General features: G+C 34.2%; 1 protein-coding gene across 1 annotated transcript; it reads left to right on the top strand.

The window, feature by feature from the left end:
* Window positions 1–1,633: 1,633 nt before the first annotated feature.
* Window positions 1,634–9,188, top strand: LOC18437603 (putative metal-nicotianamine transporter YSL12). The gene is made up of 6 exons (XM_020669298.2): window positions 1,634–2,775; window positions 3,762–3,928; window positions 5,636–5,733; window positions 6,271–6,405; window positions 7,126–7,312; window positions 7,680–9,188. Exons 1-6 carry the CDS (start codon window positions 2,379–2,381, stop codon window positions 8,766–8,768), a joined length of 2,073 nt encoding a protein of 690 aa, XP_020524957.1. The 5' UTR covers window positions 1,634–2,378; the 3' UTR covers window positions 8,769–9,188.
* The last annotated feature ends 6,703 nt before the right edge of the window (window positions 9,189–15,891 follow it).

Genomic DNA, 15,891 nt, shown 5'->3' on the forward strand with positions numbered 1-15,891 from the left:
ATCTCTATGTATGGGCCCATTTTTATTCTTTTCATATATATCCGCCCTTAACTCTAGGTTAATAATGTAGTCTCTATATATAGGCCCATTTTTATTCTTTTCATATATATCCGCCCTTAACTCTAGGTTAATAATGTAGTGTAGATATGAAAGGTGCCCAACTTCCCTCTCTCTTAATTCTCTTTCTCCATTTTTTAAACCTTTTCCTTTATAATTTGGTGTCATGTTTCAAATTTAGTTGGATAACGTCCCTCTCTTTCTCTCCCTAACGTTACTTTGATAACTTTCTCTCCCTAACGTTACTTTGATAATGACAACGCCCTTTTTCTGTCTCTCATATGTGTTTTAAAATTGACATCCCGTTCGTAGTCTTTGCTCCATACGAGGATTACAAAGTGACAGCATGATTGCCGTTGTCATTCTCGCCATTAAGAATTTGATAATGGGTTGCCTTGTAATACTTATAAATCGACAACAATTTAATATTTTATCTATTTATCGTACTGCCCCTAAAATATCAATAATTATAACTCATGATTAATGTCTGTTGATGACGTTTCAAATCCAATAAAAAGAAACGGGTAAAATGATAAATGGTCCACCTTGATAAATTTTTCTCATTAAAAAAAAAATATTTATACGTAAACCAGAAAATAAATGTAATATTCCGCATGGCCTATGTTTTCCACAATTTTACATCTGACTCCTACTTTTTGATGATTTTTCTTATTCTAATCTCCTCCGCAATTTGATGTAGGCAACATCGACTATTTTTTTTTATATGTTTTTTCAATAATTTTTTTTCTTCTAGGGCATTAGATAACTCAAGAATCGAACCGCCCTATCCCAGACAATTCGACATTAGCGACATTGAACTGCTCTCATATGGGGCAATTCCATGTTAATATTGAACCATCCCATGCTTAATTATTTTTTTTTTTTAAACATAGGAAGTAGTTCAATACCAGCAACATTGAACCCTCCCATAAAGAGGGGCAGTTCAATTCTCGTGTATCGTACGACCTTAGAGTTTAAAAAAAAAAAAAAAAAAAAAAAAAAAAATTGCTAACATTGAATTAAGGGAAAAATTAGAATAAAAAACTTCCAAAAAGGATTGTATGAACCCTATCACAAAGTGGGGCAGTTCAATTCTGGTGTATCGTAAGACCCTGGAGGTCAAAAAAAAAGAAAAGAAAGTTGCTAACATTGAATAAGGGGCAAAATTAAAATAAAAAACTTCCAGAAAAGGAATTGCGTATAGATGAAGAATGTGCATTTAATTTTGGAAAATTATTTCATGCGGGCTGGACCACATTTCTATATATGTGGTACGAATGTTTTCTTACTAGAATTGTTATTTCTAGGTTTTAAAATTTATTTATTTATCATATTCATGATCTCCATGATAGAGATTACATGTCCTTAAAAATTAAGTCCTACAATCTATCTAAAAAATAGAATTATTAAAAGGCCCGCATTTCAATATATACAGGTTTGGCAGCATAGAAACAGATTCTTTTAGTTTTTAATGTAATAATTAAATTTTTCAAAAAAATAGAAAAAAAAAGAAAAAAAAGCGGAGATTCCAAGGACAAGGAGAACAGAAGAAAAGGGTTCAATGAATGTAGTTCCTTAAATGTATTGATTAATGACATTTTGACATTAATAGCTAATTCTTTTATTTTATTATTTCAAATGAAAGGGATACTATTGTATGCATGTTCTGATAAATCCACAGGTAGAACCCATTTGGTTCCTATGTAACCTCTCACTCTCTCACATTGCAAAAGGTTACCTTTCTTGAGCTCAAAGAACATGGTTTCTCTCTCTTCCTGATTCTTTTGATCCTTGAATCTAAGTCTAAACTCTTGTTAATTGTATAGAAACTGATGCACTACTGTGAATCCCTCAAGTGCAAAACTTATTCCATATGCATATTCTCTACAAAAATTCAAAAAATCTCGGGCTCTTTCCGCTCCCTTAACTACACCCTCTCTTCCATCTCTATTCCACACTTTTGCTGAGAGTTCAGGGCTTTAAAAGTGGTTTTGTCACAGTCCAAAACCACATCTTTGTAGACAAACCTGGTTTTCTTCCTCTTAGAGCTCTCTGTTCAGAACCCAAAAGTGGTTTTAGCTCATTCAAAGCCCAATTTCCTGTAAAAGGAAAGTATACACTGTCCAAACTTGTTAATATAGGATGTTTATATTGTAATCAATATATATGGAAAAGTTAGGTGGAGTAATCTCTATTTTTATGGTTAGTCTAAGTATATATTTAATCGTAACATATACTTTCCTTTAATATTTCCAAGAGCGGTTTCTCCATTCTCAAAAGCGATCTGTTATATAGACCCAAAGCTGGTTCTGGATTGAAAAATGTCCGGAAGAGAGATGGCGAGTGCAAATGGAGAGAGTGGAACAGTGGTTTCTGGTTTGGAAGATAACAGGGGAGAGGAGGAGAGAGAGTCACTTTCAGTTGAGCAAATATTTGAATCAAAGAGTGTTCCTCCATGGCAGGAGCAGCTCACATTTAGGGCTTTTTTTGTGAGCTTTGTATTGGGGATTATGTTCAGTGTGATTGTCATGAGGTTCAATTTGACAACCGGTATTATTCCAAGCTTGAATGTTTCTGCTGGCTTGTTGGGTTTCTTCTTTGTGAAGAGTTGGACAAAGTTCTTGGAAAAGGTGGGGGCCTTAAAGCAACCTTTCACTAGGCAGGAGAACACTGTTATTCAGACCTGTGTGGTGGCTTGCTCTGGGATTGCATTTAGTGGTGAGTTCTTAGGTGTTTTGTTCTATAAATTATTTAGTTTTTGTAAATAAAGGACACAATCATCCCCTACTTATTAGATATTAATTTGAGTAATAAAGGACACAATCATCCCCTACTTATTAGATATGAATTTGAGTGGGATGCAGTGTGCTATTCCTATGTGCAATGAACAAATTTTTTTTTCAGGCTAATGGTACTCTTTGGGAAATTATAAATTTTTTTTCTTTAGATTATTATAAATAAATACTCAATTTTTTATAGCCTCATCCATACTCTTTTTAACCGCTATTGGTGTTTGTTTTTTATAAAGATACCCTTCATGATAGTTTTAGATCCATGAAGGCGGACTTTGATGCTCTTAAAGTTCTGAAGTTCTAATACCCAAATAACCATCATAATGTTTAAAATACCATGATGGTCAACGGATGCATCACCTTGTTTCAAAGGCCTTGAAGTACAAGTAAAGCATCACGACATATATTGACCGTGATGATTTTAAGGTTCCAATAAACTCATAACCATCATGGTGTTTAAAACATCCTGATGGTTAAAGGAGGCATCATGGTGTTGAAATGGCCGTGATGTTCTATAATCTCCAGTAACCCAATAATCATCACGATGTTTGAATTTCCATCATGGTTATGAGTTGACCTTGATGCTTTCGCAGATTTAAGACTACCGTTAAGAGTATTTTTATTAAAAAAATCTGAAAAGATGAATGAATGAGGTTTTGAAAATTTTGATATTTATTTCTAATAATCTAAAAAAGAAGAAGTACATTTTAGATAATTTCCCCAACTTTTTCATACCAAAGGTCAATAGTCTTATAGTGTTACTTTCACCGGGCTTATTTGGTTAGCAGTTGAAGTTTTATCTTGGGTTCAATTCCTTTTGATATAGTAATATTCACAATTTCTCCATTATATGAAAAACTACACCCTCTTCCTTTTTCTCTCCCACATTGTGTTACATGAAAAAATTTACAGGTGGTTTTGGGAGCTACTTGTTTGCAATGAGTGAGACAATTGCCCGCCGAGACACGCACGGAGCCATCGACCCACAAACCGTTAAGAACCCGAGTTTGGGTTGGATGATGGGCTTCCTTTTTGTCGTCAGCTTCATTGGCCTCTTCTCTATCGTCCCCCTCAGAAAGGTACATGCTAGAGAAGACTATTTTTCTAGAGCGATTTTGAGTCTTAGAAATAGTGGCACGTTATCTGTTTTCAAGATATTCATATATTTATAGGTCTACTTAATTTTAATTTTTTTTGAACTTTAAAGTTCTATGATTAGATATAAAAATAGATTTTCAAATAATCGTAATAATTTTTTACACCAAAAATACATGTTATAATAAAATTTAGAGGTGTCTTATTTGGATTGTTTAAGATTGCAACCTTATAATAACCACAACCATTAAATATTTGATATTTTAAGGAAACTTGTCCTCACTATACGCTCTAAGTGATTTATAAATAAAATTAAAAATAAAAATTCCCATGCTTGTTGTTGGATGTACTTTGATGGACTCTGAGCCTTTCAGACCATAGTCGTGCTGGTTCGGACAATTTCTTTCCTCTGTTTTTTTTGTTTTTATTACTTTGAGAGAGAGAGGGATGGCAGCTTTGGGGGGTGAATAGCAGATTCCTCCTTTTTAATAAAAAGAATTGTATACAATAAGGCCATTTACCTTTCACACAAAGTCACAAGTACTCGTAACCATTTGTTGTGAATGATAGTTTGGGTGTATCACAAAGTACGAGAAAAATTCTTTTGATTTTTGAGCTTGATTAATGGAATAAGTATAACCATATACATTAGGGATATAATTTTTTTTTTTTTTTTAAGGTATCAGTGGCTGGTGTCAATAAGATTAGAAGTGGCTGGTGTCAATAAGATTAGAAGCTACAACGTGGTAACTAAATATGTAATTATTAGCAAGATTAGAAACGACAACCTGGTAACTAGGTATGAGGGTGCTACTACTATGACCCAACCCCTTTCTGGTACCTTGGATATCTTGTTGCTTTGGAGGTCTCTTTCACCCATATACATCAAGAGGCAAATGGAGTGGAGGATGGCTAAGCAAGAAGAGAGGATGCTCAGCAAGAAGAGGGGTTCTTTATAGAGCTTTGTATTTTTTTTTTTTTTTGGTAATTCAATAGGGAAGACATGCCCTTACCTAGTTTTTCAAATAGTTTAGAAATTCATTTTTGAAGGTGTTAGTAGGGTGGTATCAATGGGAATGGAAACCACACCATGGTGATTATGGTGTGGGGGTGCTACCACCACACCGGCCACTTTCTTTAGAGCTTTGTATTTCCTTCGAGCAAAATATGATTGTGTAATTGTAATTTGATTTTGTATTTTTAATAATATTTCTAAATATTGTGCCAAAAAAAGTATTTTTCAAAAGACTTTCTATCCAACCAAGCCCGCATATGTAGAAATGTGTGCTTATTAATAAATCTATTTTTGAGATGAATTTTTGGACTTAATTTTTAAAGACATGTAATTTCTAACGTGGAGATCATGAATAAGAAAAAATAAGTAAATTTTAAAAACTAAAACTAATAATTCTAGTAAGAAAATATTTGGATTGTTAGTTTCATTGTTTTAAGATGAAACACCTACTGGCATTCATCTTTAAGATGGATGCTTTACACTTTTTGGACCACATGTAGTCCGCATGAAACAATTTTCCTTTTTCGAATAATCAGGGTTAGAAAGTGTACACAGCCCGTTACATACATTTCCAAGGTTACTTTATGGCAATTACAGAATTAAACACATTTTAATGGTGCATCCAAACATGTCCTTATGGGGTTCTGCTTGACTTTTTTGTGGGTTGTGTTTTCAGATAATGGTCATCGACTACAAGCTTCCTTATCCAAGTGGAACGGCTACTGCTCTCCTAATCAACAGTTTCCATACACCTCAAGGAGCAAAGCTAGTCAAGTCGGTAGCCCCAACAATTCTTCTATTTTTTAGTTTTTTTTAAAAAAATCAATCCATCATATATGAAAAAGGGGGTAGATTTTCTATGATTTTGATGTAGGGGTCACTAGACAAAAAAACAAAAAAGAAAAAAAAAGAGTTTATAAGGAACGGGATCGGGGCATTGGTGATTAGGAGGGCAGGTGCCTCAACGTAACGTTCTAAATTCCATTCCCACGGTTAACACTGTAAAATAATAATAATAATAATAAAAAAGAGAAAGAAAAAGATAAATATTATAATTTAGATAAAAAAATGCGAAGGAGGTATTTTTCTTTAAACTTGGAGGGAGACCGTGGACTTTCTATGAATCATGAGTTTATTTGGGATTTAATTTTAGAGAAGGAGACTGTTTTTTCCTTGAAAAATTGAGCCCCCTCTCTCCTATATTTTCTACTGTCTCCTTATGTCTCTCTCCTATTGCCACCCCTGTATTCTCTACCATCTCTCTCCTACTTTTCTTAATGTCTTTTTTGAATTGGTTTACCAATTTTACAGGAAACAGGTGAGAGCTTTGGGAAAATTCTTCTCCTTCAGCTTCCTGTGGGGATTCTTCCAGTGGTTCTTCACAGCAACCGGTGACTGTGGATTCCAAAATTTTCCCACATTGGGCCTAAAAGCCAGGGATTACAGGTAAAAATTCTTCCAACTCTTTCCAGGAAAATGAATAAATCAATGTTGGGTTTTCTGACATAGTTTGATCCATCAAAAAGTAAGGGAGTAGTTTGCATAAGGTTGCAATCTTAAGCAATCAAAATGAGGTGCAGCACCAAATTTTATCATAATATGTAACTTTGGTGTCAAATTCTTAGGATGACATAAGAATCTATTTTCATATTTAATTATAATTTTTTAAAAAGTAGTTCAAATAAAAACGATTTATAAACTCATTAAGATCTTAAAAATGGACAGTCTAGATAATGTGTTTCAAGGTGTATTATTTTTAAGACTTGAAATCCTTGTTTTTCTTATACATGTATCTCGATGTCGAGATGATTAGTTAGAGAGTTTTCCAACTTCAACTAGGCCTTTTACGATAGAATTTTCAAAAGCACCTTAATTCTACATTTTACAGTTGCAAACTTATAAAAACTAGAAAAATGACAAATAGGGCAAGGGACTGGCAAAAAGAACTTAATGGTCTTTGACAAAAAATCAAAATGAGAGACAAACAAAAAATTATAAATCCATACCACATTTTTTACATTTTTTTTGAAAATCATTTGATTTTTTTTTATAATGTCTCCAAATTGTACACAGGACTCTTGGAGTTACTCACCGAGTCCAAGTGGGCACATTGCATTCAACCATACTATAAAAACAAAAGCCTAACGTGTAGTATAAAATTTACAGGTTTTATTTTGATTTCTCGGCCACTTATGTTGGAGTGGGGATGATATGCCCTTATATAGTGAATGTATCTTTGCTCTTGGGGGCTATTCTCTCATGGGGGATCATGTGGCCTCTCATTGAAACCCAGGTGGGGAAGTGGTATCCTGCAGGTCAAGATGACAATCTAAAAGGGCTTCCTGGATATCGGGTACCACTTCTTAGCTTTTTCATTCTCTTTTATATTAATTGTTGCTATATTTTATAAGAAAACAATTGAGTAATCTTCTGATAAGTGGGTTGAAGATTTTACTTGAGCTATCCTTAGGCCTGCAAATGGGTAGTGTCTATGTCGAGCAACCTCCACGTTGTGGTTTTCCTTCACATTGACATCACCCCACCAATACCGGCACAAAACTAATTCCTAAACTATTTGAAAAAAAGGATAGAGCTTGTCTTCCCCATTGAATTATCAAAAAAAAAAAAAATACATGACCAGAGATTTCTCAGACGAAGTATAAATTTGAAGAAGAAAAAGAATGTCAAAATACATGCTCCTTTTGTTCCCTTTTCTGCAGGTCTTCATCTCGATTGCCCTGATCCTTGGCGACGGCCTCTACAACTTCGGGAAGGTGTTCATCAAAAGCGCCCTGGCCTTGAACCAACAGAGACGAGCCCGAGCCATACTCCCAGTCACAGATGCCAACCCCTCTGCTGGCACTTCCTATGATGAGAAGCGCCGTAATGAGGTATTCATGAGCGATAGCATCCCCCCCTACATTGCAGCTGCCGGCTACGTCACCCTCGCTGCCATCTCCATTGGAGTCCTTCCCCAAATCTTCCCCCAACTAAAATGGTACTTTGTTTTGATAACATATACCTTTGCCCCTGTATTCGCTTTCTGTAATGCATATGGTGCCGGCCTCACTGATTGGAGCTTGGCCTCCACATATGGAAAATTGGCCATATTCATCTTTGGAGCATGGGCGGGGGCAGCTCACGGTGGCGTCGTTGCCGGTCTTGCAGCATGCGGTGTCATGATGGGCATCGTCTCAACAGCATCAGACTTGATGCAGGATTTCAAAACAGGGTATCTGACACTGGCATCCCCACGCTCTATGTTTGCAAGTCAGGTTGTGGGGACTGCAATGGGATGTGTAATCGCCCCTTGTGTTTTTTGGCTCTTTCACAAGGCATTTGATCTCGGCCGCGAGAAGTCAGAGTACCCCGCCCCCTTTGCGCTTGTTTATCGCAACATCTCCCTCATTGGTGTTGAGGGCTTCTCATCGCTCCCTGACCACTGCTTGACCCTTTGCTTGGTGTTCTTCCTGGCTGCAATGGCTATTAATTTGGTGCGCGATCTGACTCCAAAGAGGATTTCGCAATTCATACCGCTACCGATGGCGATGGCAATCCCATTCTATATCGGGGGTTACTTCGCGATCGATATGTGTGTCGGGAGCTTGATTCTTTTCGTGTGGCGAAGACTTGACAAGAAGAAGGCCGACGCATTTGCACCTGCTGTGGCCTCTGGAATGATTTGCGGCGATGGGATATGGTCCCTGCCGGCATCGATCCTTGCCATCGCCAAGGTGAAACCTCCTATCTGCATGAAGTTCTTGTCAAGGGCGGTGAATGCCAAGGTTGATGGCTTCTTGGCAAATTAGCGAGGAAGATTATGGTGGTTCTTCTGTTAGAGACAGTTATATGTTAAGTTAATGTCACACAGACTATTGAAGGTGTGAGTAAGTGTTGCTGATATCAATACTTGGGTAGAAAGCCTATATGGCTCAACATGTTTATATAATTATGGGATTGTATATAATTTATAAAATGAATAGGTTATAGATAGCTATCATATGTGGAATTTGATAGCTTGGGTGTGTAGTAATTTTTTAAAAACATTTCCTTGAGACTTTGAACTCGTTAAATGGCATGCACCTAGTCACCCAATGGTATGCACCTAATCACCCAATTCCACTTCCAATGGCCATAGCCAATTGTGACCTCCTTGTACTAAAGATAAATGTTCTTATTGTATAATTTTTTATTATTACTTGTAAATGAATACTATGATTTTTAGAGTATACAATAGAATTTCCCTTTCTATGAGATATAACAAGTGGATGGGGCGATGGTAGAGTATGGAATGGTAGGTTAAGATGGCTTCGGGCTCTACATAGAGTCGCTACAAAGTTTTTAATTGTTTTTTATATACTGAGGTGTTGATATATGTGAATATAAATTTTGTTGTAACACTTACGTAGAGGTGGTTTTGAACAAAATGGTGTTGCAAAGAAAAAGGTGTCTGTTCATATATTTTAAGGATGGGGTTTCTAAGAGTACCCCATCTCATAGCAGATGTGTGTTTCCCCTCTAAAGTCCATCTTAAAGATCGATTTTGGACCAAAATTGTAAGAGATTTTTAATCTAAATCAAGGTGATCATGAATTTATAAAATATAAAAATAATTTTAAAAAAATTTGATTTGATTTGATTTTTTTTTGTACCAACTTTTGTTTTTTTGGTTGAGTCAGTGGAGAGAGGGCCCAACTCTCGATAGTAATTGAGCCTAAGACGCAATGTTGCAAATCGCCAAATACTAACCAATTAAGCCCATGCTCTTTTCCTTTTTTTTTTTTTTTTTTCCGGTACCCTATCCTCAACCTTAAAAGCTCAAGAGATGTACGTGGCCCTATTCAGAAATGACTGTTTTATCTTTTAATTATGTTCTATATACTGAGATATTGACACGTATTAACATGCAAAACTAACTAAAGAGTAGAATGTCACAGTAACATTGAGCTTGAGTTATTTAGGAGGGGGTAGTGATACCAATAGTGAGCGGGCTATGTCTTAACATAACGCGTTCCCCTCCATTCCTATTGTTAACATATGAAAAATAAAAATAAACTAGTGCTATGTTGGTCCTTTTGAAGTTCTCTGCATAAGTTTTTTTTAAAAAAACATTTTAAAAAGTGTAATTTTTCGAATATCTCCAAAAACTCGTCTCAGATTTTGCAAAGAGAATAAAAGCCCTAAATCTCGACTCAGATTGTGCGACACCCTATTTAGTCTCTTAAGCTCCTAACTCCCCTATGGATGAAGCCGTGGAATCTTAACGTAGAGTTCCAAACCACAGTAAGCAAGTCGAGAAATAATAATAAATTAGCAAATAGAGAAAATGCTAATAAACCAAATTTAGTCCCAAAATTGGAGGCAAGAAATTGGGGCATAAATACAGGTCGACAATGAATCGAGTTAGAAAATCATGAATGTCTAGTATTTTGCTGAAAGAAACAGTAAAAAATATAATTCGATACATATAGATGAGATAAAATAACACTACAATTTCTATTTACAGTGGCGTCATGATAGAATTGTTGAACAATAATTTTATGTCCTTGGTAGCATTTAGGGTTTTTTTTAATATAATATAAGTAATGATTATATGAGACCCTTCCACATCTATGTGTGTAGGATCCCAAAAGATTTAGCACAAATCGTTAGAAAAGTTATCACATGGATGTGAAATTTGACTTTTTTAGATATCTGTGCTAAATTTAATGATATCATTTGGGGTCCTACACACATGGGTATGGGAGGGTCTCATAAGATCATTGCTCATATATATATATATATATATATATAAAACACTACGCAATGCCTATAGGCAAAAATAAACAGTGATTTTGCCTACCCCCATCACCTTCCAAAGTTCATCCTGTAGTCACGATTGTCTAGTAGTATTTTATTTTTCATTTTTTTCCTACAAATCGGAATGATCTAAAATTTGGAACGTGTATTCATCAAAAATAAAGAAACCTTCAAAAACTATAAAAAAATATTTTACATGAAAAATTGACTAAAATACCCCCAAAAAATTTCAGAGGTATTTTGATCAATTTATTTTTTGCTTATAAATTTTTTTTATATTTTTATTAGATGCACCTCAGTAAGATGTACATATCCTCCAAAATTTCAAGTCATTCTGATTTGTATAAAAAAAAAATGAAAAATAAAACACTACCGGACAATCGTGACCACGCGATGAAATTTGGACAGTGCTGAGGTAGGCTAAATCGCCATTTATTTTCGCCTATAAACGTTAAGAAAGACTTTTCCCCTCTCTCTTTCTTTATATATATATATATATATATATATATATATATATATATATATATATATATGGACACAATAGCTTGGCATACTTCCTTTATTGTCATTATGCCCAATGTATAGGTTTGCATAAGGTTGCCCTTAAACAATTAAATTAAAATGCACCCCTAAATTTTATCACAAGATGTAATTTTGGTGTCAACAAATCTTTTGATGGCCTATGAATCCATTTCTATATCTAATTATAAATTTTCAAACTCTAAAATTGATTCAAATCAAGTAGATCTATAAATACATGAAAATCTTAAATATCGACGATCCAGACAATGTATTGCAAGATGTACTATTTTTGGGATTTAAAATCGTTTTTTTTTTTCATATTCATACATCACGATGTCGAGATGATCAATTAGAGGGTTTTTCAAACTCAAAACAGCCTTTTATAATGAATTTTTGATGTGCACCTTATTTCTACATTTTAAGGTTGCAACCGTAAATTGTCTTTTTCCAATATATAATAGCCATACTAAACTCAATAGTTATATTGACATATAAAACTCAATAGTTATATTGACAAATAATAAGAGCAACAATCTTAAGTACAATCTTCCTGTTAGTAAAGGAACCTCAATATAGGATTCTAAATAACAATGACCAAAAAATCCAAAAATATGAAACAATGGTCCATCCAAAAAAAATGAGCAATTGAATTTTTTTCAGCACGACAATGGTTTTAAGATCCTTTTAACCTTTTGAGTATTCAACGGATTTTATTTTATTTTATTTGCAAGAATGGTGTTTCAGTGAGGACTGCCTGACTGTGAACCAAATAAATACTTGTTCTTTCTTCTCCATTAAAGAACCCTAATGGCGATTAGAGCTTGTTAGCCAATTATGAAGATATAAAATAGATTAAAAGGTTAACTTTGTTACTTTAGATCGACAAATGGGTTGCTGGAAATCGGACATTTCCAGCAACAATTTCGATCAAAAGTTAGCTAAATTTTGTTTTATATTATATAAAAAAATGCAACTTAGGGTTGAGAATTTCTCGGGTTAGATCCGGATCCACCAAGATACAGATCTAGATCCAAAAAGTATACATATGATTCATATCCGGATCTGGATCTGATTAGATCCAAAATATTTGGATCCGGATCAATTCCAAATTTGTATATTATAAAGTTAAAGGGTGTGGTTTCTTCAAGGTTGCAACCTTACACAATCCAATTTAGGAGTCCAAATTTTATGATAACATGTAATTTTGGCGAAATTTTTTTTTAGGATTATCTCAAAATCTATTTTCATACCTAATTATAAAATTTTAAACTCCAAAAATGGTTAAAATCAAGTAGATCTATAAACATATGAAAATCTTAAAAACAGACGATCTATATAATGTATTGCAAGATGCACTATTTTTGGGACTCATTTTTATTTTTATTTTTATAGTCATGCATCTCGATATCGAGATGATCAATTAAAGGTTTTTCAACATTAAAACAACCTTTTCCGATAGATTGTTTAGGTGCATCTCTAATTCTAGCTATTAAGGTTGTAATCTTATATAAACTTTTTCCAAAGTTAAAACATAGTTATAAAAGTTAAAATAATTATATATATATATATATATATATATATATATATATATATATATATATATATAAACCAGGTCGGATCCAGATCATATGCACATATACTTGGATCCAACCCGAACTATCATTCGGATTTAGATTTGGATCCAAACCCGAAATTCGGATCCATACCTAGATCCGGATAGGATCTAAACTTTGAGTTTCTGATTCGAACGGGGTAAATTCTCAGCCGTAACTAAAACTAGGCCAAGATGCCAATATACATGAGCAAAAAGAGATTATGTGAAAGCAATGGTTTAAAAAACGGATCGGTGCCCCGGATAGGGCACCTCAAAAACCCATCCGGATCGGTGAATCGACGATCAAGATTGGGAATCGGCCGAATCGATCCGATTAAGCCTTAAAAAAATCCAAAAAAAATATTAAAATTCATTATAAATGTTTTTTTTTAAGAATCCAATAAAAAATATGAATATTACATTATTAACTTTTATTTTTTTTATCAATTTACGAATATTGAGATGTTCTTTCCCTGTATGAACTTACGTTAACCATTAAATTTACATCACATAATACAAAAAACATAGATTTATCATGGATAAAGTATATAATCATACGTAGACTATAATAAATGGATTAAATCGATAAAAAAATGACCACTAAAATCGCGAATTGACGGAAAACCCTAATCCGTTAAAAAAAAGCTAAATTATTACAACCAACTAACTATAATACAAAATTATTACTAACTAGCTAACGACAATATTATACATTGCAATGAAAATTGTTGGTCTACATTTTATGATATAAAGAATAACAAATTCAAAATATCCTATAATATCATTTAATTTAAAATGCATTATTGACAACTGTAAGAAAATAGTACATTACAATATTTATAATGCAAATAAATAAATAAATAATAAAATATTTGGTTATCAATATAGAAATTATTAGAATGCGCATCAATTTTGGAAATAACACTTCAATTTTTCAAAAATATAATTTTTTAGATTTCTAGAATAAATTTAGTGGAAGAGATTATTAGAGATGGAGAGATATTTCAACCTTGTATGAATCCTATCTTAAAATTAATATTCTTAAATTTATGTTAAAGATTGGTATATTATAAAAATAAAATTTATAATTAGATCAGTTATTCTTAGTTTGTATTAAAAAATATTTATTGTATTAAAAAATACCTTTTATTGACAAGAAATACCTGTTGTATTATCTTCTTCTTTGACGAGAAAATATGATACTTGTTGTATTACTTTTTATTTTTTCTTTGACGAGAAAAAAAAGAAGATGTTGTAGTACTTTTTTTTTTGCTTGTTGTATTACTTTTTAATTTTTTTTACAAGAAAATAAGAAAATGATGCTACCAATACCTTTTATTTTGTTTTTTTTTACAAGAAATACTTATTTTATTACCATTTCTTTTTTACAAGAAAAAAAGAAGATGTATTGTCTTTTTTGTTTTTTAGCAAGAAATGCTCTTTGTATTTTTTTTATTTTTTGATGATATTATTTTCTTGTTTTTATTTCTTTTTAAGACAAAAGTAAAAAACTATCTTCTTTTTACTTTTTTTTTGTTTATGGTATTATTTCTTTTTTTTTTAAGACAAAAGTAAAAACCTATCTTCTTTTTATTTGCCTTTTTTTTTTTTTATGATATTATTTTTTTTTTTTTGGAGAAAAAAATAAAATTGCATAATAGCGTCCCAAACCCGATGGACCTCCCAAGAAGAAACCTAGTTGATAACCACCGCAGCCCATCGCACGCTGTTGAACACTTTTCTACAATAATTTTTATATTGAATAACTTTTCGACATTATATCACTTAGTGCAAATCCCACATCGAAGAATCAAAGAAGTTTAAACGCTATAAATATGTAGAATAGCATCAATGTTAGCGCGATCAAGAGAAGGGGTGGACTCCTACAATTTAAACGAAATATCCTCAGTTAGTGACTCGCCGACCTGTGACGTCATATGGAATCGTGATTTATGACGTATGAATCGTTCACGGTTCAAAATCATCGATTCTCCTCTAGGATCGGGCAACACGAGGTGACCGATTCGAATGGTTCAAAATCGCCGATTCTCCTCTAGGATCAGATCGGGTGACACAGGATGACAGATTCTCGTATCGAATCAAGCAAGAGTCCGTTGCGACTCGCCGATTTTTAAAACCCTGTGTGAAAGTGGTGATCGCCTATTTCCAAAACCCTGTGAGAAAATCGTCGATTCTCCTCTAGGATAGGGCGACACGAGGTAACCGATTCGAATGGTTCAAAATCATCGAATCTCCTCTAGGATCGGGCGACAATTCGAATGGTTCAAAATCCCCGAATCTCCTCTAGGATCGGGCCTCATGAGGTGACCGATTCCCGTATCGAATCGGGCAAGAGTCTGTTGCGACTCGCTAATTTTTAAAACTCTGTGCGAAAGTGGTGATCGTCGATTTTTAAAACCCTGTGTGAAAGTGGTAATAGCCGGGGCCAAAAGTGATAGCCTACCGGGTATGGTTTATATACACACGGGGTGACCGATTCGAATGGTTCAAAATTGCCGATTCTCCTCTAGGATCGGGCGACACGGGGTGACCGATTCCCGTATCGAATAGGGTGAGAGTCCGTTGCGACTCGTCGATTTTTAAACCCCGTGTGAAAGTGGCGATCGCCGATTTTTAAAACCCTGTGTGAAAGTGGTGATAGCCTACCGGGTATGGTTTGTATAGGGCCGAGGCTCCAAACCATCAAGTGAAAGTGGTGATAGCCTACCGGGTATGGTTTGTATAGGGCCGAAAGGATAGCCTATCAGGTATGGTTTGTAAAGGGCCGAGGCTCCAAACCATCAAAGTAAGGAGTACCTTTAAAGTAAGGCGTACCTTTAAATAGTGTCAAAAGATGTTGTTTCAATCAATGTTATCAAATTCGCTTCACTTCGGCCGAAGCCTTCGGATTTTAAGCATTAACTGAGATGAAGAGAAGCATGCGGTTGCCGCTTTGGGCTACTTCGGTCTGCTTCGGGTCTGATTCAGCTGAAGCTTCGTGCTACTTTCGTAAGAAG

Source organism: Amborella trichopoda, chromosome 9, assembly GCF_054954075.1.
Source record: "Amborella trichopoda isolate Santa Cruz 75 chromosome 9, AtrichopodaSantaCruz75HAP2 v2.0, whole genome shotgun sequence".
NCBI lineage: Eukaryota > Viridiplantae > Streptophyta > Magnoliopsida > Amborellales > Amborellaceae > Amborella > Amborella trichopoda.

Bases quoted from the DNA above. Each gene is read 5' to 3' on its own strand.
- LOC18437603 (XM_020669298.2), top strand. From the start codon at position 2,379: ATGTCCGGAAGAGAGATGGCGAGTGCAAATGGAGAGAGTGGAACAGTG. The intron at 2,776-3,761 runs GTGAGTTCTTAG...AAAAATTTACAG, and splicing joins CTCTGGGATTGCATTTAGTG to GTGGTTTTGGGAGCTACTTG. The intron at 5,734-6,270 runs GTCGGTAGCCCC...CCAATTTTACAG, and splicing joins CAAGGAGCAAAGCTAGTCAA to GAAACAGGTGAGAGCTTTGG.